The sequence below is a fragment of the Dermacentor andersoni genome, chromosome 2 (genome assembly GCF_023375885.2).
Source record: "Dermacentor andersoni chromosome 2, qqDerAnde1_hic_scaffold, whole genome shotgun sequence".
Lineage (NCBI taxonomy): Eukaryota > Metazoa > Arthropoda > Arachnida > Ixodida > Ixodidae > Dermacentor > Dermacentor andersoni.
Window position 1 is genome coordinate 88,508,989 of NC_092815.1, and position 24,819 is coordinate 88,533,807.

Below are 24,819 nucleotides of genomic sequence, written 5' to 3' on the forward strand. Positions count from 1 at the left end.
CAGAAGCATATAAAATAGCACTTAATGTCGTCAGACTGCTTCCAAAGCTGTATGTGGTATCGCGTTTCCTTCGTAAAGTTTTTGAGAATTACATTTGTTTCCACCGAAAGGAAGCCACAGCTGGCGCCAGAAATGAGGAGGTGTGCCGTGTTATTCCCAAGCACTCCGTACAGATGGTTAACCAGCGAAGCTGAAATGTGCGGTCCCGTGTTTATCACTGGGTTAATCCCGACGGCTCATTAAACGGCGGCTCGGTAGGCTGTTGGATCCTCGGTACGCAGTTGCTGCTTGCGCTCGGCTGCACGAGCCTGTTCTTATGCTCGGGCTGCAGCATCGGCACGGCGTAGACGAGCTCGTTCCCGGTTCTGCTCGCGGCGTTGCTGATAGGAAGCTGCCTGCTCCTCTGGAGTACGTATGGCGTGTGGCCTACCCATTTCGGAGCCTAGATAGCACAAGGCCTTTTCACTCCGATCTATTACGTCATGTTACATGGCCCGACTGCCACAGAACCTAATGGTGATGATCCAAAGTAGGCTCTCGAGTGGCAATAGGCAACAGTAGGCAACCCTATGCGCGCGCATGGGGCTTCGCCGGATGAGTTTTCGGCGTACAGGCAACCGACAGACGGACGGACGGAGGAATCGGCTAGCCATATACACCTTCACTGTAGGCGAAGGCGAAGCAGTGAAAGCGATAATAGCAATGTGCATAAGGTGTCAGCTAACGTTAGTCAAGCTGTTCAATGGAAAAAGAAAGCTTTAGAAAGCATGGTACAATAAACAATTTTAACACAAACGGTGTTCTGTCGTCAGAGGTCTGACGACTGAACACGGTAAGTTTTATTTTCATGTTGATGCTGAAGCGTCTAACGGCGCATTGAGCGAAAAAGCCGGCTTCTGTCATCTGTAGGAAGGAAGCGGCGTCTAACTTCCCATTCGCTGCATCGCCATGGCGCGAGCGCGCCTCGATGGAACAGCGGCTGCTGCTTACGGCGTATCTTGAAAGCGATCTGCGACGTGGCCAAAGTGCGCAACCGCGCGCGCCTCGTCTTCACAGCGATCTGCGATGTTTGCTGGGTGCGCGTAGCGCCGATAACTTCGTGTGGATTGTGCTTTCGATGTTTCGTTCGCGTTGAAGCAAGAAATACACGAACGTCAATTCGCTCGATTCTGCTTCCGCGATTCCTCATTCCAGCGTTTTGACAGCGAGTTACCGCTGTCTTTGGGCGAGATGTGTTCATGTTTGCCTGTGCGCGCGTGACACCGTGCTTGTTAATTTAGTTAGTAAGCGAATGTTTACGAGTTTATACGGCCGATAAAACGGCTATCCTTACTTATAGCTATCTTCTAATTTGCTATCGCAATTGGTGCTTCGGCTTTCATGAGAAACTGCGACTTTTTGTACCATATTCGACAAAAGTTCGTCCAATGGAGCGCACGAAAGAACCCACCGAAATCACCGCACCCACTGGCACTAGGCCAGTACCGTCAGCGCCTTTGTAGAGGGAGGGGCCGTGCGGGAACGCTGGCATGATGAGCGGCATCGGAGCCAGCTGTGCAAGAAGACGACGACGAACGCGCGAGTAGTGGCCCGAACGCGTCTCTGTGACCACGTGACTTTTTGTACCATCTCCGGCCACGTCGCCGGATTTTCCGCTTCATAAGCCATATAATGCATTCACATTTACATAAATAATAAAATTGACGAGAAAGAAAACCATTCTCCTCAGGCCGCCTTGAAAGCTTACTTTACCGCATAATGGGTTTATGTGCGGAAAAGCCTGCTTTGGGGCTCCTGAGTATAAAAATAAGGATAACTGATTGGTGCATTTAATAATAATAATAATAATAATAATAATAATAATAATAATAAGTTATTCGTGGTGTTAAGAATAAACTGGTGACGTAGCTGTTGCCGCGTCAAGGCAGACCCACCTAGGTGGTTCTGGTCAAGGTCGTAACAAAGAAAAATAAAAAGAGAAAATAAAATTTAAATAAAAGGAAAAGAACAGCTGTAGTGAAACCGGTTGTGACGGCATTCCGGCTAAATTGTTACGATCGCTTTGAAGGGGCCATGCAGCTTCTTGGCCACTCATCGCCACACTGTTCAGTACACGGATTTCATTTCTTTGGCATCGAAAAAGCGATCGGTAGACATGCATAAGCTAGGAAAAGCAAATAAGCAAAAGCGAACAGTCGAGCCAAATAATGTTTGCGCATTAGTAGACAATTCTCAGAATTTCTGTAGCGTTCTTCTATCTCGCACCGAGTTTTTTTTTTTTTTTTTTTTAAGCAGTTTGGCTAACGTTAGCTGGGACACACGGCAGAGTTGCGCTGATGGCGTCTCAGAACGATGGCGAGATCGGGAACGTGCCAGTGTCGCTGCAGGCGGCGCATCTCGATGGTGCACGAGATTAGAACGAAGGTAAACCGTTGGCTTTGGTCACCGTACAAAGAAATAATGCATAAATTTAGCTTGACATTCACCACGGTGTGGTATGCACACAGCTGCTCAGCAGGAAAGCTAATGTGTGCGCGCCCATGCCAACAATGGAAACCCAGAACGCTGAGCTGGCTCCGGCAAACCTCACGGAGCGGAGCGTGACGGTGCGTCAGGGGCGGATCCAGACAACCGTGACGTCACGAGGTAACGGCGAACGCGCGCCGGAGCTTTGCGGCCGTGTTGGAGGAACTACATGGGCTTGCGGTCGCAGCAATTTTGCTTCAGGAAGCATAGGTCAATGCTCCGAAAGAACATCCGCGTTGAAGGCCTTGAAGTAGTAAAGGCAAGGCGCAGAAGACCAGGACTCAGGAAGAAGAACACAAACGACAGGAACCGGCGCCACTCACAACTAAGTTTATTTTTGCAACAAGACACACACACAACAACAAGCGTTTGTGTTCTTCTTCCTGAGTCCTGGTCTTCTGCGCCTTGCCTTTACTTCTTCAAGCATGAACCAACTAGCCCAAGCAAGAGTTTTACTTGAAGGCCTTACTCGCGCTATTAAGGTTCTTGCGGTCTACGGGGCTTCACGACAGACTCTAAGAATGCCGCCCCCTACCGCTCTGTAGTGTACGTGCTTTGTTCGTGCTTGTCTCCCTTTCTTTCTATCTCCCCCTTCCACTCTGTTTCTCTTTTTATCCCCCTTAACCCTTCCCCCTGCGCAGGGTAGCCAACCGGAACTACCTCTGGTTAACCTCCCTGCCTTTCTCTGCATTATTTTCTCTCTCTCTCTCTCTCAGGAAGCATATTCACGCTTTTTGCACTTGTTGATGTCCACAAACTTTCAGTGAAGACTTCGCCTATAAAAGAATTCACTGACAATTACGATACTCCCTAATGCGAAATTTGAGAACAAATCTTTAGGTGTATTGAATTCCACCGGTTGCGTCGCTCATTGTTCAGAAAGAAAGCGTGAACACGGCAGCGCGTGGTTTGCGCGGAGTTCATTCTGTAGCGGCGGCGGCGTAGGCGAAGAAGCGCATGCGCAGTGGTTCCGAAGCCCATGTCAGCGCTTTGTTTCCATATATTGTTTCGGTGGGCGCGCTTGCCGCATGCCTTATTAATGACGTCATCGGCGGCCGCCGATGACGTCACTATGCTACTATGCCGCCATCTCGTAGAAAGTCGCCGTCGTGGAGCACGTCTCGTGCGGCACTCCTAAAACCCCTTAAACTTCGTAAAGTAGTGACACTCTCCTCCTCCGCCTTCACTCCTCCTCGTTTCTCCTCTCTTTCACGCTCCCTCCTCGACCGTGGCGCCGCCTACACCACTCGAGCGTAGCAACGGCGCCAACATGCACTCTTAGGCAAAGTTACACCCTTTGGGTGTATCTCTGTCACACAACGATAATCGTCATCTGCCTTGCTTGCGTTTCCTTTCTTGAAAACGCCGCGCCCGCTACTTTCCTGTCGGGAGTGCTATGTGACGCTGATAACGCGCATGCCGTTCGTTGCTGGGAAGTACAGCGCTCGCCGCGTTAGAGAAAGGAAATGCGGACAAGACAGATAACGATTATCGTTGTGTGGCAAAAGGGTGTAATTTTGCTTAAGAGCGTGCGCTCCTCGCCACTCCGTAGACGCTTCTCGAGTGAAAATGGCACTGAATCACGACGCGAGGGCCCACGTGATGCTATTAGGCCAATAGCGACGCGGCGTCGGCCTCGGCCAGAGCGCGCGAGAAGGAGGCGGCATTCTTCAAAGCGTGGTGCTCCTTTACGAAGTTTAAGGGGATTTAGGCACTCCACTTTTCTCTTCACCCTTTCTCCATAATCTCCTCCTCCGCTTTCATCCTCATGCCCTCTTCGCTATCGCCGTCTTTCATCTTCCGCTGCGCTCCCCTCGTTCGTTCTGCCTGTCACGCCGACGTTTAACGCTGGAACGGGCGCCTGAGAACTACGCTCTAAAATAGGCAAAGGACAGTAGAAAGGTGTGGACGGCATTACAGTTTTCGTCTTCAGTACGTGGCTTTTCGCGGGGGTAATCTGCCGCAGGTATTTACACGCATTCGATGCAACATTCTTATTGCTCATGTATTTCAGTGTTAACAGTGGTGCACTTTTTTTTTTTTCAGCGTTTCGAGCTTCCTTAGATTTAGTAGTGGCATCTACAGCTCTTTTAACCCGCCGTGGTGGCTTAGCGGCTATGGTGTTGCGCTTCTAAGCAAGAGATCGTAGGATCAACTCCCGGCCGCGGCGGCCGCTTTTCGATGGGGGCGAAATGCAAAAAACGCGTGTTCCGTGCATTGCGGGCCCGTTAAGGATCCCTAGATGGTCAAAATTAATCCGGAGTTCCCTCACTACGGTGGGCTTCTTAATCATATCATGGTTTTGGCTCGTAAAACTCCAGAACTACAGTCTTTCGTTCATTTGGGAAGAAAAGTTTCTCAGCAGCACATTCGTACTGCGCGACAGCACATTTTTAAAAACCACTTCAGTTGTATGGTCTTCATAAGAGGCGCCATATGATATGAATCATCGCTGGTTAGCAGCTTTAAGGTGAGATCCTTCAGTATACCTAACGCGTTGGGCAAATTAATAAAGTGCTCTTTCTTTGATAGCTCTTGAATAACAACTTAGTTAATAGTTACATCATCGACGACAGACATCGTTGGGTGTGCCAACGAATTACTACCAGATATTACCAGACATTATTATCTGGTGAGATAATAATGCCTTTCAACAATTTAGACGCTTATTTCTTTGTTTACTGTTTGAGCTTCCTTGCATTTGAGCTTCTTCAAAGTAGCGTAGCCGGCGTATTCCGCCACCTATGCTAAGACCAGTATGATGTTTTTGATCTTCTAGAGCGCCTCCTGAATCACCACTACGTTGCAGCGAATAGTTACCTTGCTTGTTTGATGTAAGACGTTTGCTTGCTTGATAATGTTGCGATGTAAGACTTCTCCTGAATTATGTCATCAAGTGAGAAGTGATCATCATAAACGTGCAAAGAATGTTACATGCATGTAAGTAACAGCTTTCTGCTCGATACAGAATAATAATTTCGCTAGAGGTAATTCTTGGGTACTGATTAAATGCTCTGCGAACAAAATAACGTTAAAAAGCACGCGGGTCAACCCTAATAAAAAAAAAAAAAACATTACTCACCCTGGAGTGCTAAGATGGAGTGAAATATTCTCGCAGTATAGAGCGTATCCATTTTTTTGCACACATTATTATCCTAAGGAATGCGCGATTATCCTGGGTCTTAATTTCCACGACATTTGGGAGCACAACACTTGTTGGACATCGTGATGTTAATGTCGCACCATTACGTAAAGACGGTAATTTTCAAATCGTATTAGAAGAGGGTAGTCACGCGATTTCGAAGAGCATGAGAAATCGCAGACCCGATCCAACGAGCGACTTGACTCAACTAACGCGGGAAGCGACTGCAGGCACGTTCCAACGCGCACATCATTCACCAAAAGCTACTGCGCGCAGTGTTTGACGAGCCATGACAATAGAGCCGCGATTACATTGCTCGCATGCCGGCGCACCCACGGACAAGCGTGGCGACCAGGGAGAGACGCGTTCCTTCGATCGCCTCCAGTTGATAACGTAAGGTTGCAGACTTGAGGCAGTGCTGCAGCCTTGACTTGTTCTAGGTGGTGTTTATCCTGGGTCCCCTCCAGAAAGGGGGCGGAGAGGGGGAATGCTTGCTGCACGCTCAGGGCTGTCAGTCGGCATGTCTCGGAGGGGGTCGGTGCCCATAGCGGCCCCTTCTCTGAATCCGCCATTGTGGTGAGTCTATTTGGCTTTGTCACTTTTGGAAGCAAATTCGCACTTCGCGTCTCTGGAGGTACTTGAATCCTCCTCGCGCGGGCACGACAGCGGGGAAAGTAGCCCTGAACAGCCTCGCTGTAAATTAAAGTAAACGCGCGCCATTGGCCCTGCTGGCGGCAGAGTAACAGCCAGTTTTGCTTGGCACGCAACGTAACGAACAAAACTCGCTGCTACCCTCCGCCAGCTGGGCCTCCCCGAGTCCACCATCGCGGATCCGAGTTTTCCCACCCGCCGCTAAAGCCGCATGTCTTCTAGGCAGTCCTCGACTTCCTCGAGGAAACATCGCTGTCCAGTAGGCCCTAGGGGTCTGCTACCACCCACTGCCAGCCCCACCATGGGACACCGCCTTCCCCTTCTTACCCTTTCCTCGTCCTTCTATCCTCTGTCCTCCCACTTCCTTCTCCCCACAAACGCTGAGCTATGCTCCCATTAGGCCTGCAGGAGTATGTGTCTCTTCACCTCAACCCCCCCCCCCCCCCCCGGCCGCATTCGTTGTGAGTTCAAACCACCGATTCCTGGCCCATCCCCCGCTGTGGGTGCGTGCCATAAAGGCATATCATCATCATGCCATCGGAACGGCGGGCCGTGATCACCATGGTTATCACGTGGTCGGTTGGTCGCGTGAGCATGCAGCTGATACAGGGGCACCGGCGCATACGGCACCGCCGTCCTCGTAGCAGCACCGGCAGCGCTTGCTTGCTTGCTTCGACTGTGGCCCGGCCTGTTTAAACAAAGACAGCGAGGCCTGCAGCAGCGTAGTGTAAGCCGGGTGGAACGACGCGCTTCGCAATATAGTAGCCAAACATAACCGCGAACGCCGTTTCCAGCTTCCAGCATCATGACTAACAGTCCAGCCACACGTCACAAAGGTATGTTCCCTGCGGGATTCATGTTGGTCGTCGCTATCCTTCTTTACAAGAATGGCACAACTGCTTTATTTTTTTCTGCATATCTTTTTAGCTCCGTGTTGACCCTCCAAAGGAGCAATCGACGCGACGGCGCGCTGTATACAGACAAAAAGGCATTCTTACGATTCGCAGTAGACTTTTTTAACGGCTTCCGTCATCCCACTTGAGGTGCATTGAAAGGTGCGCGTTGACCGACGGCTACTTCCCCAGAAGCACATGTAGGTTAAAACCACACGTGCGTGGAATTTTGGCTAGCTGCATGCATTTACCCGTAGGTTACTCGCCCAACTTACACAATACAATATCAATTTAGGCTTAACCACGGTGAGCTTAACCGATGCGGATTGAACTACCTACACGCCTTAGTTTAACTTCGCGATGTGGTAGGTGCAAAGTTAGACGAGTTCGTTTCCCTTCGTACCACAAGCAGTGTCGCTTCTTCAGGAGATAAGCGAACAAACCATAATACGAGTTGGTCGACGTGAACGCGCCTTCTTATCGTGAGCAGCGGTAGGTTACCGTGACAACTATCATTGGTGTTCGCAGGCCTACCGGTGACATACACTTACTTGATCCCATCAACGCCGACCAGCCCGCAACCGTGGCACAAAGAAGTTTCCCCGCCCCCGATGGCCCGGCGAGACGACGCTGGCTGCTTCACATGCGCCTCCTGCCACAAGGAGTTCAGCAGCGAGTACGACTTCGTGATACATCAGAGGCGGCACACGGGAGAGCGACCATTTCAGTGTTCCAGGTACTACGTGCGTCCTGTGTCGCCTCCCTCTCACTGCTCGGCGCCGTGAGGGGGGGTGGGGGTGGGGGGGGGGGGGTACTTTGTGCAACACAAGTACTTTGTGTTGCAACCAAAATATCATAGCACTTACAAAGCAAGTTCCATGGGCCAGAGGCAATTATTCTTTATGCTTTTAAGGTTAAGGCTAACATGTAGGCTTAAACTTTTCTCAACTAAAATGAGATGTCTTGCTTTTAGCATATGGCAATGTGGACAGCAATCTTGATTGGTTATTAACGAATGTTTCCTACTACATCAAGCAGTCTAAAATTAATGAGGTTGAATGAGAGGACTGGAAGCATAAATTAGAGATGAGAAAACAGTGAGCCGGAGGAAGAGTCAACCACTGCTGTACCACAAAATCTACAGGATTCACTCTTCCGTTGCTGGTGCTTATTACTGAAATGTGCTATGCTTCCATTCGTGCGACGATCAGCTGTACTGTCACCAGCAGAACCATACACTCAGTAGTCGAAGGGTATATAATGTACAAATTATAAGTCAAGTCTCATAATGACTGCAAGAAAGCACCTTTCACTTTCAGTCCGTGGGCATTTATTGCAGCAAATTCTTTGTTGTTGTTGCCTGGCATGTGTGTGGATGCAAAAAAGCTAACAGCAGGATTATACAGTTGAGCAACTTATTTGATAGAAATAATGATACTTCCAATATAAAGAAAAGTACAAATAAAACAGACAATACAAGGGACATTAAAAGCAACTTGTGGTATAGAAATTGTTCCTTTAGAGCAGCAGTTTACTTTCTTTCACTATTTTGTATTCTATTCAAATTTCTTGAATAGGGTACACATCTGACCTTGCAGCATGCATTTGCAACATGGGGTGCGTAGCAGGGGGTGAGGAATTGGAGGGCACAAAATGTTGTGCTTTTCAGGATGGGTGTTTGCGTATCCTCATTATAGTGCAGCCCAGGGATGCCTAGGTACTTGTAAATCAAGCATGTGGTTGGCACTACAAATGTCTGATATGCGCAGGTGCTTCGAGTCATTTGCATCGGCGTCAGCTCTGCTATTGCATCGGGGCAGCGTGCATGACAGTCGGTCACCGTTCCGATGCACCTTCTGTGGACGCACCTTCAACGAGGGCGATGCCTACTCACACCACCTGAGCCGGCACCGACGAACAGGCTTCTGCTTTCGTTGTTCATGCACACGGCTCTTCCGCGATGAAGAAGAGATCAGGGCACACTTGGCTGTGCATGAGAGCGGCAACGGACACAAATGCCCGTGCTGCCGCAGGGTGTATGAGTCGCTCCTCGCGCTCGGCGCACACTTTACCAAGCACGAGAAGGCTGGTAAGACGAAGATGATGAAGACACCACCACGACGCATCTCCCGGTGATGACAGGTGCAACACAGTGTGTTTACGTGCCTGTTTGCTGTTCACTCTTGCAGCATTGGCATGGGACTAATCTTGTGGACTACGCAATACGCTTTCTGCAAAAGCCTATGCCTGCTTCCCACGAAGGCACGGAGCGCCCATTGTAATGCCATGCCTGAAATGTTCCTCAACAGCTCCATCTTCCTGCTGTGGAACTCCAGCGCTAGGCAACCAATTGTTCTCTGTGACTGCCAAGCCCTTCAGCATAACAGCCGAATCCAAACACAGATGCGATTCCCAGTGATACCACAGCTGGTCATTAGACTTGGCATCTAGTGCATCTGGCTTAACTCTTCTCTGAACCTCCTATTAGCTTGACATAACTTCGTACTCCGGTTGCATGAACACATGAAGTGTCAAGTCCCAAAATCAGAGGTGTGAAATGTGCTGCAAAAGTACTAGCAGTAAAGGCTGAAGCATAAAGGCGTGTGTGTGTGTATGTGTATTTTCCAACCCACTTCTCATGTAGCAAATGAAACTAGCAAACTTGCATAATCTTGGCGTATTTAAGTAATAAGACAGACTCAGTAGCCTGCCTTTAAATAACATGATTGTCTGCAAACATGTGGCACGCAAGAAGTATTTCTAAAAAGAACTGCCACAGAACGCAATGAACGGGGCTAGTTGGTGGACGTTCATGATTGTATTGTGCTTAATGTTAGAAATAGTGCCGTGTACGTCCATGTCTTGTTGCTTTATATCCGCCCATTAGTTCTTCCATAAGTGTAACACTAAGTGCAATTACAATCATGAATGCTACAGAACATATGCATTCATGCAAGCAGCAAAAATGGACAGCTTGAGAATAGAAGCAAGAATATTTAAAGTGTCAGGACATGGATGCTCATGTGCCATTGCAGACAGTGAAACAGTGCCCGAAATCGTGTTCTTGTGCAACACACAGCATGATTTTACTAAAACTTTAACGCTTGTCAAGTTATTTCACAGCATATGTACCGCTTTTAGTTTGTACGGTTTCAAATTGGAAATAAATTCACCTTTTCGTAACCTGTGTTAGCACTGACAGACATTGTTCTCTTTTGCTTTATTCGATAGCTGGCAACACCAATCTTAATGTTGGGCCGCAGTTTGTCAACCCCATAACAATTGATCGTATCCTGTAACGTGAAGTGTTCAAAACCTGCCAGGGCAAACAGCGTGAAAGGCTTCCTCAGCTCAGCCATCAAGAGAGAGAGGTTGCACAGAGGAAAGGGTATTTTTGTTTCAGGATGACAGATGCACACAACAGTTCATGATACCCCATGAATGCTCCCACATCAGATTTATGCGTGTAATCAGGGGTTGCGCTTGAAGGCCAAAATTGTGCTGCATTTGGCATGCATATTTAACAGGTAAAATTAAAACATGATGCAATTTCTTTGCTGTGCCATTAACCTTTTATGGAAAAGCATCGCCTGCAGGCTAAGCAGCTGAAAATTTTTTTTTTCTTGCAGAATTTGTTTTTAGTACAGAGTTCCTGGCTAAATGTTTTCGGCCAACACAATGATAGGCTTGGATTACAAGAGGAACAGAGAAGGGAAGAATTTTGGTGTGAGACTTTGTTTTGAAAGCAGAATCAAAGTAGAAAGCCCAATTAAAGAGCTGCAGTAGTATCGCACAAGTAATGTAGAGCAAGTGTAATATACACCTGTTTCACATAAAAAAAGCATAAGTCCATGTTCCACGCAAAGCCATTGGTGCCTTGGGGTGAAGCTTGCCTCCACTGTTATGCCAGGCATTGCCCACCAATTGCGAAGACATTCTGGCGAAATATTTTTTTTAATATCCGTATTCTTGGTGCATATATTGCACATTTTAATGAAAACCATTTCTTGTGGGTACCTTTGCTTCATCCTTAAAGGGTGAACCACTTGGCTGGAGTCAACAAGGGGCCGCATGACAACGTGGCCACATGGTGCGAATGACTAACTCATAAAGCTTCTGTAAACTTTTTAACTTCATTGTTGGTGAAACCTAAAAATTCTTTGCCACTGTCAAAATATTCCCGAAAGGGTTTTTTGGAAAGGGTTTGGATAGTACTTAAAACAACTTATCTAGGTTGCATTTGCAAACAGTTTTAAAAGATGACAGTAACATTGCAGGCTGCGCGCACAGTCGCGAAGCATTGAGAATTTTTTTTTCAGTGATGATGGTTCCAGTGATGATGATTGGTTGCTTGATCCAAGTGATCAAGATTTTCACAATAATCGTCAAGCAAGGGTACCAGAGACGGCGAGTCAGACCATGTTCATATTGAACAAAACAATTTGCCTCCCGCCTGTATGCTGCACGGTCAGAGTACCTTTCTGTGCCTCCCAGTATCTCAAAGTATATCACACCTACAAGGAAGGAAAGGAGGGAGGAACTGGGCAGTTTTCCATCGCGTGCAGGGCACCAGAGGGAGAGGGGCGCTCTACTGTGGCGACGGCTGCGATATGGCATGGCTGTGCGGGCCCTTTCTTGAAAGCGATCTGCAGTAGCAACAGAGTGCACCGAATACTGATAGATTCGTGTGTGCTGTGTTCTTGCCGCTTAGTTCGTGTTGAGGCAAGAGGCAGCACGAAGGTCAGTTCACTTGCTGCTGCTGTGCTTACTCCAGCATTTTCACAGCGAGTGTGCAGTCATTGAGCGAGATATCTTCATGATTGCTTGTGAATGCGGGACACCATGCTTGTTAATTTATTCAGTGAATGTTTACAAGTTTATACGGCCGATAAAGCTACTTTTACTTTGTATAGCTGTCTACTAATTTGCTATCACAATCGATTTTTCACCTTTTGGGCGAAACTGCGACCCAATTTTATTGGAAAAAGGGGCATGTGTTAAAATCAGGTAAATACGTTAGTCGGACATAGGGAGCTACAGTTACTGCTTGAAAATATTCCTAGGGTGAACTGAAAAATAGATGTTTTCGACAGGAGATGACAGGTGCTGAACACATTTTGTTCTCCCCTAAGCTTTGCCGAGACAGACGCTGCCACTAATGGGGTCACCTTAGGAGTCAAGCACATGCGTACCGACTGGTCAACTTCAAATTACCTGATGAATGCCAATTTTAGAATACAAATAATGAACGTTTCAACCCATAGAAATGCATGGGCACAGGCCAGGACCTTCGGTCAGGATCAAATTAATGAGTCTACTCTATACCTGGATGGCACAGGTACTGGCCTAAAATGCAGAAAGCTAACTAAAGATAAACAATGGAAAATTTAACTTGCAGATTCAACAAAGAGACGTGAGATATACAGGAAGCACACATCTTTAATTTTCTAATCAACAGTTCACACCGGCAGTGCCTCCAACAGATAAGTGAAGGCAGTGAGCTCCTTTCGTGTGTATGTACACCTTCACCTCCTTACTTCCAGAGTTTCTTGATGGACATGTTCTTCTCAGCATCTTTCTGCATCACCTGAAGATGAGAAACAAAATCGTATATTACTAATTTCTGCTGATAAGAAGACAACCCCCATGGCAGCGAATTGCATCCTGACAGTGAGCTGTATAGAGCTAAACTACTTCAAAAAACGTCATTGCTGCACGGGATTCGGCTGGGCATTGCTTTCAAACATCGCTATGCACACCTCATCGGCCAGTCGAACAGCCCCAACTGTAAATACTGCCAGATGCCTGAAATGCCGGAACACACATTGTGCAAATGCCCAGCATATATGCTGGAGTAAAGACATTGGAAAGACCCCTAGCCAGCGTTGGCAGGCAACCACTGTTGGAGGACGCTATCCTCGGCCCATGGCCTGACACTGCAACTTCAATGTGGGCAACTAGAGCACTGTTGAAGTTTCTGCAGGACACCAAGCAAGACGAGCAGCTCTAGTAGGGCCACTGTCTGGTATACATAAGCACCCACCACCTTTCTTACCATCACCTATCCCGGTACTTTCACTCCCCTTCCCTCTTCCCCAATGCTGAGTAGCGGACTAGAGTGCACTACTTCAGGTCGACCTATCTGTCTTTCCTGTGAATAAATTCTATCTTGCACTACCTCACAGGCATATCAATTAAACAAGCCAGAGCAACAAGGACTGACACAGGGAATGCAGGCAAGTTGATTAAGCAAACTTAAATTGCACTGTCACTCAGGCAAATGACAGACCCTTTGACAAGTGTTCCATCCTTTAATTATGGGGACATGTGCAATAATGAAACATTTTGGATGAATAATATCATTTTAGATGTGCAATGATTAGCCATTGTCAGCAGGACAGCCCTCTCACGTAAGCAAAAATGCATAAAAGAGTGCCCCTGAGGGAGACATTCTCACTCTCTGAGCTCAACAATCGGATGCACGTCACCACCCATGAATGACATCGTCACCTGACCTACCACGTGCTTCAAAATGAGCCTATCTATTACTTCCCTCTACACAAGTGTTTACTGAATATCCTACCACCCATAGCAGTAAATACTCTATATAAAACATTTACACTCCATTAACTCCGAATGTGGCAAATGGCAAAGAAGGCTGCCTACTTTTAGGGCACCGCATTATTTCTGCACACCTCTTAAGTTCTAACCACTTGCATAAACTACATGTACAAGTGAAATTGAATGTTTAGGTGCAGTTCTTAATCAATATTTAGGGATTCATCTTTCACAGATATCTATATTCACATTTTCTACATTTTTTAGGTGCATTTCAAGGGTTGGATTATTACTCAGAAAGAGAAACTCACCTTTGCAACAGCCATTTCGAAATCCTCCTGAGTGACATGGACACGTCGTTCCCGCAAGGCATACATGCCTGCCTCAGTGCACACACCTTTGACCTCAGCTCCAGAGGCACCAGGCATCATTTCAGCGATCTTGCGCAGGTTGATGCCTCTTGTCAGGTTCATTTTGCGTGAATGGATGCGCAGAATGTCTAGACGCGCCTGCAGTAAGAACCATTGCAAAGTGCTGCATCACAAGGAGCACCTATGATTCCAACTGATGCTGTTTAATGTCTCAAGACAACACAAGCGCTATGAGAAACATGGGAGCTTCCTACAAAAATTACTAAAGGAACTTCTTTACCCTTCCTTATCGGCTCAGATGCTACTGTACCACATACAAAGTGGCCAATCCCAGTAATAATGGGGACATGACAACATCCAAGTTGTGTCCAAGCCAATGAGGAACGGTGCAGACTTTGTTCATAGGAAAATACAGGCCCAGGCAATGCAAAAACAGCCAATCATTACTTAAATCACGTAACAAGAAACTTTCTCACTTGCCATGCCCAGCTGCATACGTTATTATTGCTTTGTACAGCTTTTTAAGGGTGATATATCAAACTAGTGCTATACAGCACGGCAGATTTTTGGGACACCCCATTTTTCGGACATGCCTGATAATGCTGAAACGCTTCGTTTTCCTATTTTTCGGGCCTTATGCCGTTGCCACAGAACAAAAACAGCATTCATTGAAGCCACCACGGCCGCAATTTTGATTATCTTGTAGCCTTGAACCAGCCCTATCGTATCCCAATCTGCTGGCAGCCATAGTAGTCGTTTTGTGTTGTTTCGATATTTCAATGCTGCTTCGATGTCTGCTATCAAGCTTACTGCGGTTCGGTGCCATGTTTTTCATTTAAATGATTTGCCGCTGTCGGCAACGGCACTAACTCCGCTTTCGTCATCCTTACCGATGGAGTTGAAACGCGGAAAGCACCGCAAGGTTCTAAAGCGTTGCATAATGTCAGTTCCCAAAAGTCAGCCTCGCCGCAATACAGCGATGTTACGTGGTCAGGCATGTGCAATGTATTGCGGTGAAGCATACCAAGAGTGCAAAGAGGCTACTGTGTTCATTAATTATGTTCAAAGAGGCTAATGTGTTCATTAATTATACATACACTCACCTGCCGTCTCCTGTCACAGTACGAGTACCAAGATGCCTAATAAATGTAGTGGCAGGCCCATAAGCTATTTAGGACATGGCTGTGGTAATCTGAGCCCTTCGGGGCAGTTGAAAGCATACATTCGTTTTTTTCCTCCCGGACGTTCAGAGTGTCTACCAAGTACACATTTTCAAATTCCCTGAGTCACACAGAACTTTGTTTGTCAAGAAGGGCTGACACTATGTCACCCAATGCTGTCACTCTCTAGTAGGCATGTTAAAAAATAAGAAACTTAATCCAGTTTGAATAGCAAGGAGTAATGCTTATTTTATTCAAAATAGAAAACTGAAGGAAGGGGTAAGTAAAATGCACAGCAATTACCTTCTAAAAAAAAAAAATGGTAAAGCCCACTGCAAATCGAGTCGAACATTTTAAAATACGAAGAAAAAGAGATGCGTACAGCAGCAAATATTGTCGAAAATAAGCTATTTCTATCAACTGATAGCAAGCTTATTGGTATTAGGCCCGAACTTTGTCACAAGTGAAATTCTGTCACCAGCTGGAAAGTCAGCCTCAACTACCCTGACATGCCCTCAGTAAACGCATGCCTCCGTTTTGTGCTTCGCTGCTTTCAATAGCTTATTTTGGTTTGGATGAGGGTCACCTGCATATTTGCGTCAGCCAACACTTTCCTTTTTGAGATCAAGCTCCTTCAAAGAAGAGGCGGCACAGTTCCTTTCCCGATCACTCCTCGATGCGACGGTCCTTTCTGTTCTCAAACCGCCATGCGTTCTCCCCACAGACCATTTGAAGCATCCTTTTGGTCAGTTGTAAAGTCAACGTCCAATTTTTCGGACTCCCTAGGGGTCCACTAAAATTTCCCAAAAATGGGCAGCCCAAAAAAATTAATGCATGTCTTTTATTGCCCTTAAAGGCTCAAACTGCCACACACACGTCTGAAAAAGCTATGAAGGCCTGCCAGTGTACTCAATACACATATCAGTGCTTGTACTGTGACAGGAGACGGCGGGTGCGCGCATGTATAATTGGAGAATATGTATTGTGTCCCATGACAATTGCCCCTTCCCACACTTGTTAAGCTTCACTGCAATACTTCTCATATGCTTCACCGCGTAACTTTGCTATGCTGAGCTGCCTTTTGGGAACCTGCATTATGCAATGCGCCGTGCTTTCTAAGCTTCGAAGCCAATCGCGAGGATTACAGAGGTGGAGTCGGTGCCATTGCTGACAGCGGCAAATCCTTTCAATGAAAAACACAGCACCGAACGGCAAGAACCTTAATAGTGAACAACGAAGCAGCTAGGCCTTGCATCGCCGCAGTGGTGGCTACGGCTGCGAGCAGATCCGCTCGCGAGAGTGCCAGTTCGAGGCGGCAAAATAATAAAAACGGCGGTGCTCGCTTTGATTAATGCTGTTTCGGACCTGCGGGCGCTGCAAAACGTTCTTGCGTTCAAAATTTCAGACGTTTCTACATTCAATCTATCGGATACATGGTGGTGGCGAGAAGCCGTCTGCATTATCAAGCGTGTCCCGAAAATTGCGCGTCCGGAAAATCAGTCGTTGACTACACACTGGCAACTCCTCCAGCCGACAACACGGAGTCAAAGACAATTCGTTACGATTCCTCTCTTTTACTCGAGCCAGCATTAGGGCGACTTTCATTCCCTTTCAATAAAATGACAGCTAGTTTTCACTGATAGAAGCACAAATTCCCAGCGTCTTCCCCGAGTATTTCCAGACTATTCAAAATCCCTGAGAATTCCCGGTTTTCCCAATTGGTAGACACTCTGGATGTTTTCGCAGTCTCTAAGGAGTAAAAAATAAAAAACGGACATAGACTGTAACGACGTCTTCTCATGAAATTATTGCATTCCTTACAAGTGCTGCAAGTGCGCTAACTGTAGGTGCCAGCAACAGCTGTGCCCATGTACTGCACAGTTACTGCCATTTATACGGTATGGCACAGACAATCGAGAAACCAATTTCACTGAAACAATGTTGCAGCTATGTAAGTGCACTATATCATCAGGACCAAGCAACACAAGTGGCCAATGGTGAGCAGGCAATGTTCTCTTGGCAACAACTTGGACAGCTCTCACCTCTGCAGTGTCAGCACTGACACTCTCTACGCACCTATACACTACATTGATGCTACAACTGTGGGAACAGTCGCAGTTGTCAGTGCCTAGAGCATGAACAACAGGCTTGCTTTAACAGTTGACCATCATGAAATGTGCAGGTTACTAGATGCAAGAGCAAACGGAACCTGCAGCCCAATGATCAGGCCATCCAGCTTCATACTCATGAAGCCAACAAAGGTCATGCTCGCTAAATTTCCCTGACCAAACATAAACACAGCTTCGGCAGTATTTTCTTTCTTCTAGCTTTTTCACCTCTTTTCTGCCACATAAACTGGAGGACAAAGAGCAAAGCTTAGCTTGATTAAAATAAAACATATCCAAGCACTTAACAGAAACTAGTGTACACATTTGGATGTTAACTAGCAAGCTCACTGTTAAAATTACATGCTTGTCACGAGAACCATACCTCTTCATTTGGTGGGGGGAACTCAATCTTTCGGTCAATCCTGCCTGGTCTCAGCAGTGCGGGGTCAAGGATGTCGATACGATTGGTCGCCATGATTACCTGATAAGCAGAACACGGCAGAGAAACTATTGTAAGGCACACTAAAACATAGGTAACCTACACCCAGATCTGCTCTTTTAACATACAAGAAAAATTTTAAGCATACATATAGGGAAGGTTATGCATTACCTGGATGAAATAGTAAATCAGTACACAGCTTATGAATTTTATTCAAGACACAGAGGTGGAGGAGGTGAATAGAACTGTAAAGGCAAAATGCACGAAATACCAACAACTTTCCAAACTCCAAAGAAACAAATGTTGCTGGAAATCACAGCTTTGTCTTGCACATACTTTACCATCTGATCACCAAGAGCCCAAACTTTTCCATGCTGATCGAATCACTGTAGGTGATCTGTGTAGTGCCACTATATGTCATTCTCTGACTATGCATGCAAATGAGTGAAAAAGCACAGAAAACCGTGCTACAATAAGCACTGGAACAAAAAGTGGTGCTTTCCATCTGCTGCATGCAAACTTTATTCGGTCATGATTACTTGCTTATTGGTGGAAGTGCAAAAACGTAACTGCTAGGCTCATAACTGATATGAAAGATTTTCTTGTTTTTCAAGCACACATGTTAGTTGCCTAATGGTGGAAGTGCCAAACATAAATGCTATGTTAATAAAACTCAAATGAAAGATAGTCCTTGTTTTTTCAAGCACACAAGTGAACAGCAGCAACCTTTTCTTGGTTCAGTACAACAAGCAGCATGCTCGAATTTAAGCAGGCAGTTTGACAAAGCAGGTTTTAAAGTGTAACCAAATGTGTATAAAATTTTACCATGGCCCAAATTTTAGTATTCACACAAATGTGTACATAAAAGGGCTTAAGCAATGTCTAGGGAGCATACAAATGACACCGGCAACTGCAAAAAAGACACCACGCTAAAATTTGCAAGTTGTCAAGGCACAATAAGAAATGGCAACTGAAAGCAAGTATACTGGCAGGGTTCATACAGAACATGTGATGGAAAAATTCAAGGGCAATTAAATTTACAGGTTGCTGAAGCCGAATTCAAGAAGGTTGAAACAAACTTCAGTCATACACACAAAATATGTTCAAATTTTTTCTTCTTAGCTGCAATTCCTTACGGCTAAGCAGCCATTGAACACATGCTTCAAGCTCTTCAGGTGGCTTTTCGAAGTCAACTTTTCCATTGTAACAATGCCAACTGCCTTGAGGCACATCACACTTTTTGCTTGATAAGGGTTAGTAGTGTCCAGCTTCACCGAATGAGATTCATCTCATTACAGCCAAATGGCTGAAACTTACTTTTGTCCAGGCATAAAAAACATTCAATATGGCTGCAATGTAAACGAACTAGCAAAGCAAGAAATATCGTGGTACGGCTTATTCACTTGATCTGCCTTTGTCTAGCACCAAGGAGGGCAACAGCAGACATGCCAAACTGCAGCTGCTTACCAAAGATCTGACAAGACAATATTCGAAACAATTTCCTGATAGAGTGCCCACGGCACAGTGTCGATGCGGAGGCTGTTACTTTCAATGTTCAGAAGCCACCTCCCAACTCCAGTTTGAGGAAATGAAAGAGTGCATTTATTTTCAAGAAGCTTTAAGGGCCCCCGATTCTCTCTTTCCAAACTTGGGGTTTTCAAGCATTTAAGGAGGTGTACAAACCCTGCAATGGAGACAGGAGCAACTACATGGCATGTGTATACACTCAAATAGCTTGTGCATTTGAAGGATTGCACAGTGGGAGTTAGAAAACGTAATGCAGTTGAAGCCCGCTACAATGAACACTGCTTGAACAATATTTCCAGTACAATGAATAATTCTCAGTTCCCCATCAGTGGTCCATAGGAGTCAATGTATAAATATTCTCACCACAACAAATGCTTTTTCTTGTACCATTATGATTCAACAAAATTTTACAAAGCAATTCCAGGCTCGAAAATTTAATTTACCATGCAGAAAACACAATTTCAAACATTTTGGTGCATTTTGCCACGCAAATAAACATCTACAAAGTTTAAATCGTGTGTTGGCACCACCAGAAACTACCGCTGATAGCCTAGCATGGAGGCCATGGTGACGGCGCACAGCTGCATCTCAGTGTTGTTGGTGCACAGCTAGCGTTAGTGCAACTGTGCAGTTCTTGTTGTGCACGTGTGGCTCTGTTTGGTTTGCTCAGAGAAGCCTCCTTGTGTTTTAGCATGCTTTTCAGAAAGTGCAGAAAACTGACGCTTGTATCCTTAGAGGATAAAGCACCCTGGCCAAAGTCACAAGTGGACAGAAGAAAGGTGACATTGCGGAAAGTTTGAAACTTTTCCCAGTTCGCTGACCGCCATTCTCAACTCTGAAGAAGCAACAGAGAAAGCACTTGAATTGGGCACATCAGCAAAGCGGAAGAAGCTTATGCCATCAGCGTTCAAAGAGCTTTACAATGCTGTGTACACAAGCTTTGTGGTTTGAGGGCAAAATAAGATGCCAATCAGTGGAAACGCTATGCAGCAGAAGGCCCTAAATTACGCATGCCTACTCGGCATCAATTACATAAAGGCAAGCACCAGCTGGCTCAGCAGATTCAAGGCCTGCCATATGGTGCTTTGTGGCAAGTCGGCATCAGCAGGCACGGGCAGTGCATCCGTTTGGGTGTCAACAAATGTGTTATCATTGTTGAAGGACTATGCCATGTGTGACATCTACAACACTGATGAGACGGGCCTTTTTTGAGATGCTGCCATCGAGAACCGTCGAAATGGAAGGTTATTGCCACGGTGGCAAACCCATAGAAGAGCACGTGACCATGCTGCTGTGTGCTAATGCGGACAAGTGCCCACCACTAGTTATTGGGAAGAGTGCAAGGCCCCGTTGTATGAAAGGCAATAGCATACCTGCCAGCCTGGCGAGATCAAAAATCGGGAGACTTCTTATTCGCGCCAACAGGGGGGAGGGGGGGAGTGAATTTACTGTTTCAACTTCCGGTGGAACTGGAAAGGGGGGGGGGGTTTCGTTTAAACTTTCAGGCAGTATTCGGCGAGTCTTTTTGCAGGGACCTTGCAGCAGCAGACTTTGCTCACTTCAAAAATTTGTCGGAGTAGCTTTCCTCAAAACATGGTCCAGACTGACAGCCCTTCAGTAGCAGCAGGTGTTGGAGGGTTGTGTTGCACATTTATGAGTGGAATTCAGTCCTAGTTTTTTGCGCTGTGCTAAAAATACTCTCACAAACTGTGTAGCTATGCGGTATCACGAGTAAATCCAGCATCACCTTAGCAATTCGGTGAAACACGTTTTCCATCATTGTTTTTCATTTTTTCGAGCCATAGACCACTGCACATCCCACCTTTTTTCATTCAGAATGTCCTCTGGAAGATTGTACGCCTGTAGAGTGGCAAACTCAGCTTCGAGAGCACCTAAAGCACCTTCAGGAGATTCATTGGAATCTCGGGGCAGCAGCTGAGGAAAACTCTGAATAAATAAACAAAGACTCGAAAGCGATGCCCGTGAAACAAATTTCGAGGTGGCCACCTCCGCATTCTTCAGAGTTGCGTTTCAGAGATGCGTCCACATCCATAATTCTTCGCTTCGTCGCATTTTGGAAACATTTTCCGTAGAAGAGGCCCAACGTGGTTGCTGACACTAAGGGGTAGGTTTTGTTCGATGAGGAATCCCGTAAACAGGCACTCCACACGTATAACACTGTCGTCGCAGTTGTTCCAAAGAAAGTTCACAATGTTGTTTTGCTGCGCAGTGGTGCGAACGTAGCTTTGATGCTTCGCCGTAGAAACGTGCAGTTTGAAGTTGCCTTTGTCACCGTGAGGCATGCTGATGTCGCATCCACAAATTGTACAAAATGCAAAATGTTCTCCTTTTCTTGATGTCCAAAAGCACGGAAATTCAGAAGTGTAAGATCGCAAAAGCTTCTGCAAATACCGTTTCTTGGGCTTTGATAGCACCATGGCATCAAACACATGAGGTTCCTAACTTTACATGGTGCACCGCACACTCGGCCTAGCCAACACTAATCATATAATCATACACACAAACAGCAGTAATAATGCACCATGGAGGAAGGCACGCATGAAATGCAAGAGCTACATTGGCTGTGACTTTGATGGACTTACTAGGCATCGTAGTCGGCTGCTTAGTTGATGATAACGATGGTGCTAGTGCAGCCATTGTTGGTGATGCTGACGATTACGATGTGGCTGCAGATTCAGCGGTGCCGGTTTCGCAAAAACCGTTATTGCGCGGACAGAGACAACTTTTCGGGGGATATAAGACAGTGATCGTACAATCGGAAAGTTAAGTCAAAAATTTGGAGTCTCCCAGACGAATCGGGAGGGTTGGCAGGTATGCAATAGGTACCTTCCATAATATATTGGCCAACAGCCGATATTGGATGACGCGGGCCATTTTCTCGCAATTACTCACAGCGTTTGACTGCGACATGAGGAAGCAGGGCTGGCGGGTGTGCTTGCTGCTGGACAATTGCTCTGCCCGTCATCATATTCCGGATGTGGAGCTAACAAATGTGGAGTTTAAGTACTTTCTACCCAACTGCACTTCTATAATCCAGTCACTTGACAAAGCAGTGATAAGAAGCCTGAAGTGCGCCTACTGTCAGCGAGTGATGCAGTGTCTCCTGTTGAACGTGGAGACTGCTCGAGACACAAAGTTGGACCTATACATGGCACTGCAGATGATGCTTACTGCATGGACTGCAACCAGACCAGTCATCGTCAAATGTTTCACATGCGCGGGGACCCACACACTGACTGCACTGAGGATCCTGCCGACTGGAATAAATCAGTGCATCGGCTGGCAAAGGCAATGGCGTCCTGGATGGCCCTTCAAGATGTCGGAAATGTGCCATTCAGTGTTAAGCTGGAACATTTCACTGACGCTGACATTGATGTGATCACCCATGAGAAACTTAGTGATGAGGACATTACCAAAAGTGTCCGCAATGAGGGGCAGTCACATGAAGACGAAGTGCCGCACCTGTAGCCTCCACCGGCCACAGCACGTGTACTGAATGCGTTCGTCGTCGTTGTGGGAAACTTGTGGCTGTGCATGATGACAACGTTGCCATGCAACTACTCACCGGATGTGAAAATCACGTCATGACACTCTTGGGGAGAAAAAGGAAGCAGTCGACAATGCTTGAATTTTGGAAATAAAGGTTTCTGTGGTCTACCAGTTCAGGTTGGCTACATCATTGTGAATATCACAACAGCGAAATTTTCACTTCAACCAATTTATTCTAGCGCACAGTCATTTTTGTCGTAACTGGACTCGACTGTATGCTGTTATGAAGCTTGAAGGTGCTTCCAGTAAATGTGAAATTAGCAACACGTTCAAATAATTTCATACCTTGATGTTCTTGGTTGCCTCAAAACCATCCAGTTGATTTAAAAGCTCAAGCATGGTCCTCTGCACCTCGCTGTCACCGCCTGAGCCAGCATCGATACGGGACGATCCGATGGAGTCAATTTCATCCATAAAGATGATAGATGGGGCATGCTCCCTGCAGAATTAACATGAGTGCTTAATAGCAGTGCAGAAGAGCCAAATAAAGGCATACCTGATGGCAGAATTGATAGGCTATACACTAACGAGTGTGCAGCCTAACTACAGTTTATAGAGTTATATGCCAACAGGGTACCACTAAAAGCAGAGGCTCAATGGGCTGAGAAAAGAGTACATTTACACAAAAATTGCTTATATGCTTCTTCATCCCATTTCAAAAACCTGCCCAAAGTAAAGTCATGTTTTAACAACAAATAGCAGCTGTTGCACAGTCAAGCCCACACAAACAGGTTGCAAAAGGCAAAGCAAGATGAATCTTATTACTCCACAAAAACAGTTATTCAAAATATGAATTACAGTCGAACCAGGCTATATTGAACTTGCAAAAAAAGCCTATCAGTTCAATATAGGACATAATTCGATATAAGCATGCTAAAGAATTGGATGTCATAAAAGCCCATAGCACTTATAATATCAATTTATTGATGAAACTAACTTAGTTTCGCATGAAATAGTCCTGTATTTTCTTCTGCTTAGCCAATTTTCCTGCCTACGACGCACATACTTTTCCACATTGTCTAAAGAGTTGAAGCAGCTGAGGCTGCAACCTTCCACATTCGTAAACAAGCACCAGACTAGTGCGAGTGCACCAAACACCTCATAGGATGTGGGCAAAAGACCATCGTTGCTTTCCTTATTGTGCCCACTTTTACTTGTGCTAGGTATGACGTCGGCAATGTAGTTTTCGTTTTCGGGCTCTCCCGTGGTCGCGATACCATCATCTGTACTCACAAACTCGTCGACCGTTGACAACGGCTTCCGGAAATTCTGACAGCTCGCTCCAAACTTCGGCAACACCGGCACCGGCTTCGTCACACTCATCGGAGTTTACAGTCATCACCGGGCACGTGGAAGCCGGCACGTCTGAAGCAATTTCAGATGAACCACTTGTACACGGCGGTGCGGACACATCGGGTACCGGCTCGCGAGTTTGTCCGCTTTAGCCCTAATCTCCCCGTTATTCTTCAAAATTGTGCTGACAGTGCTCCTCGGAATCTTGCACGCTGCGGGGTCATCCGAGTTGTCACCGCATTTGACCCAGTTTATGATTTTAGGCTTCATGGCGAAAAACGCAAACAAAAAGGTGCAAACACAATGAACCAGAAAAGCAGCAAGACAACTCGCACTTGCGCCACCTTGCACAAGAGCCTTTGATTGGCTGTCTGAGCAAGTGCTGCGGGTAGGTCAGGATCATTTTTTGCAGGGGGGCGTCTACGGCTTGCCCGAGGCAGCGCGGTCACGGTAGGGAGAGCGGTTGGATGGAGACCCGCCGCCGGGTTTCCCTGCCACCGCGAGAGAAAGCCAACTTCTGGGTGCACTTTTGCGCTGCTTGTCGTTCGATATATCGGGAGTCGCTGCTATTTTTGTTCGAT

At 46.3% G+C, this 24,819-nt stretch overlaps 2 protein-coding genes across 3 annotated transcripts in view; one reads left to right on the top strand and one right to left on the bottom strand.

Moving 5' to 3' along the window:
* The first annotated feature begins 6,885 nt into the window (after positions 1-6,885).
* Positions 6,886-10,413, top strand: LOC126541661 (zinc finger protein 131-like). The gene is made up of 3 exons (XM_050188522.3): positions 6,886-7,155; positions 7,741-7,948; positions 8,982-10,413. The coding sequence occupies exons 1-3, from the start codon at positions 7,125-7,127 to the stop codon at positions 9,346-9,348; spliced, it is 606 nt and encodes a 201-aa protein (XP_050044479.1). The 5' UTR covers positions 6,886-7,124; the 3' UTR covers positions 9,349-10,413.
* Positions 10,414-12,631: 2,218 nt separating this feature from the next.
* The window catches only part of LOC126541660 (26S proteasome regulatory subunit 8), a 30,422-nt gene continuing 18,234 nt past the window's right edge, over positions 12,632-24,819 (bottom strand). For both annotated transcript variants that reach the window (XM_050188519.3, XM_050188518.2), the window contains 4 exons: positions 23,231-23,384; positions 17,792-17,890; positions 14,082-14,279; positions 12,632-12,799 (listed from right to left, as the gene is read on the bottom strand). In XM_050188519.3, the coding sequence (XP_050044476.1) occupies positions 12,746-12,799; positions 14,082-14,279; positions 17,792-17,890; positions 23,231-23,384 (505 nt within the window). In that variant the 3' untranslated portion in view covers positions 12,632-12,745. The remainder of the gene's footprint in view (positions 12,800-14,081; positions 14,280-17,791; positions 17,891-23,230; positions 23,385-24,819) is intronic.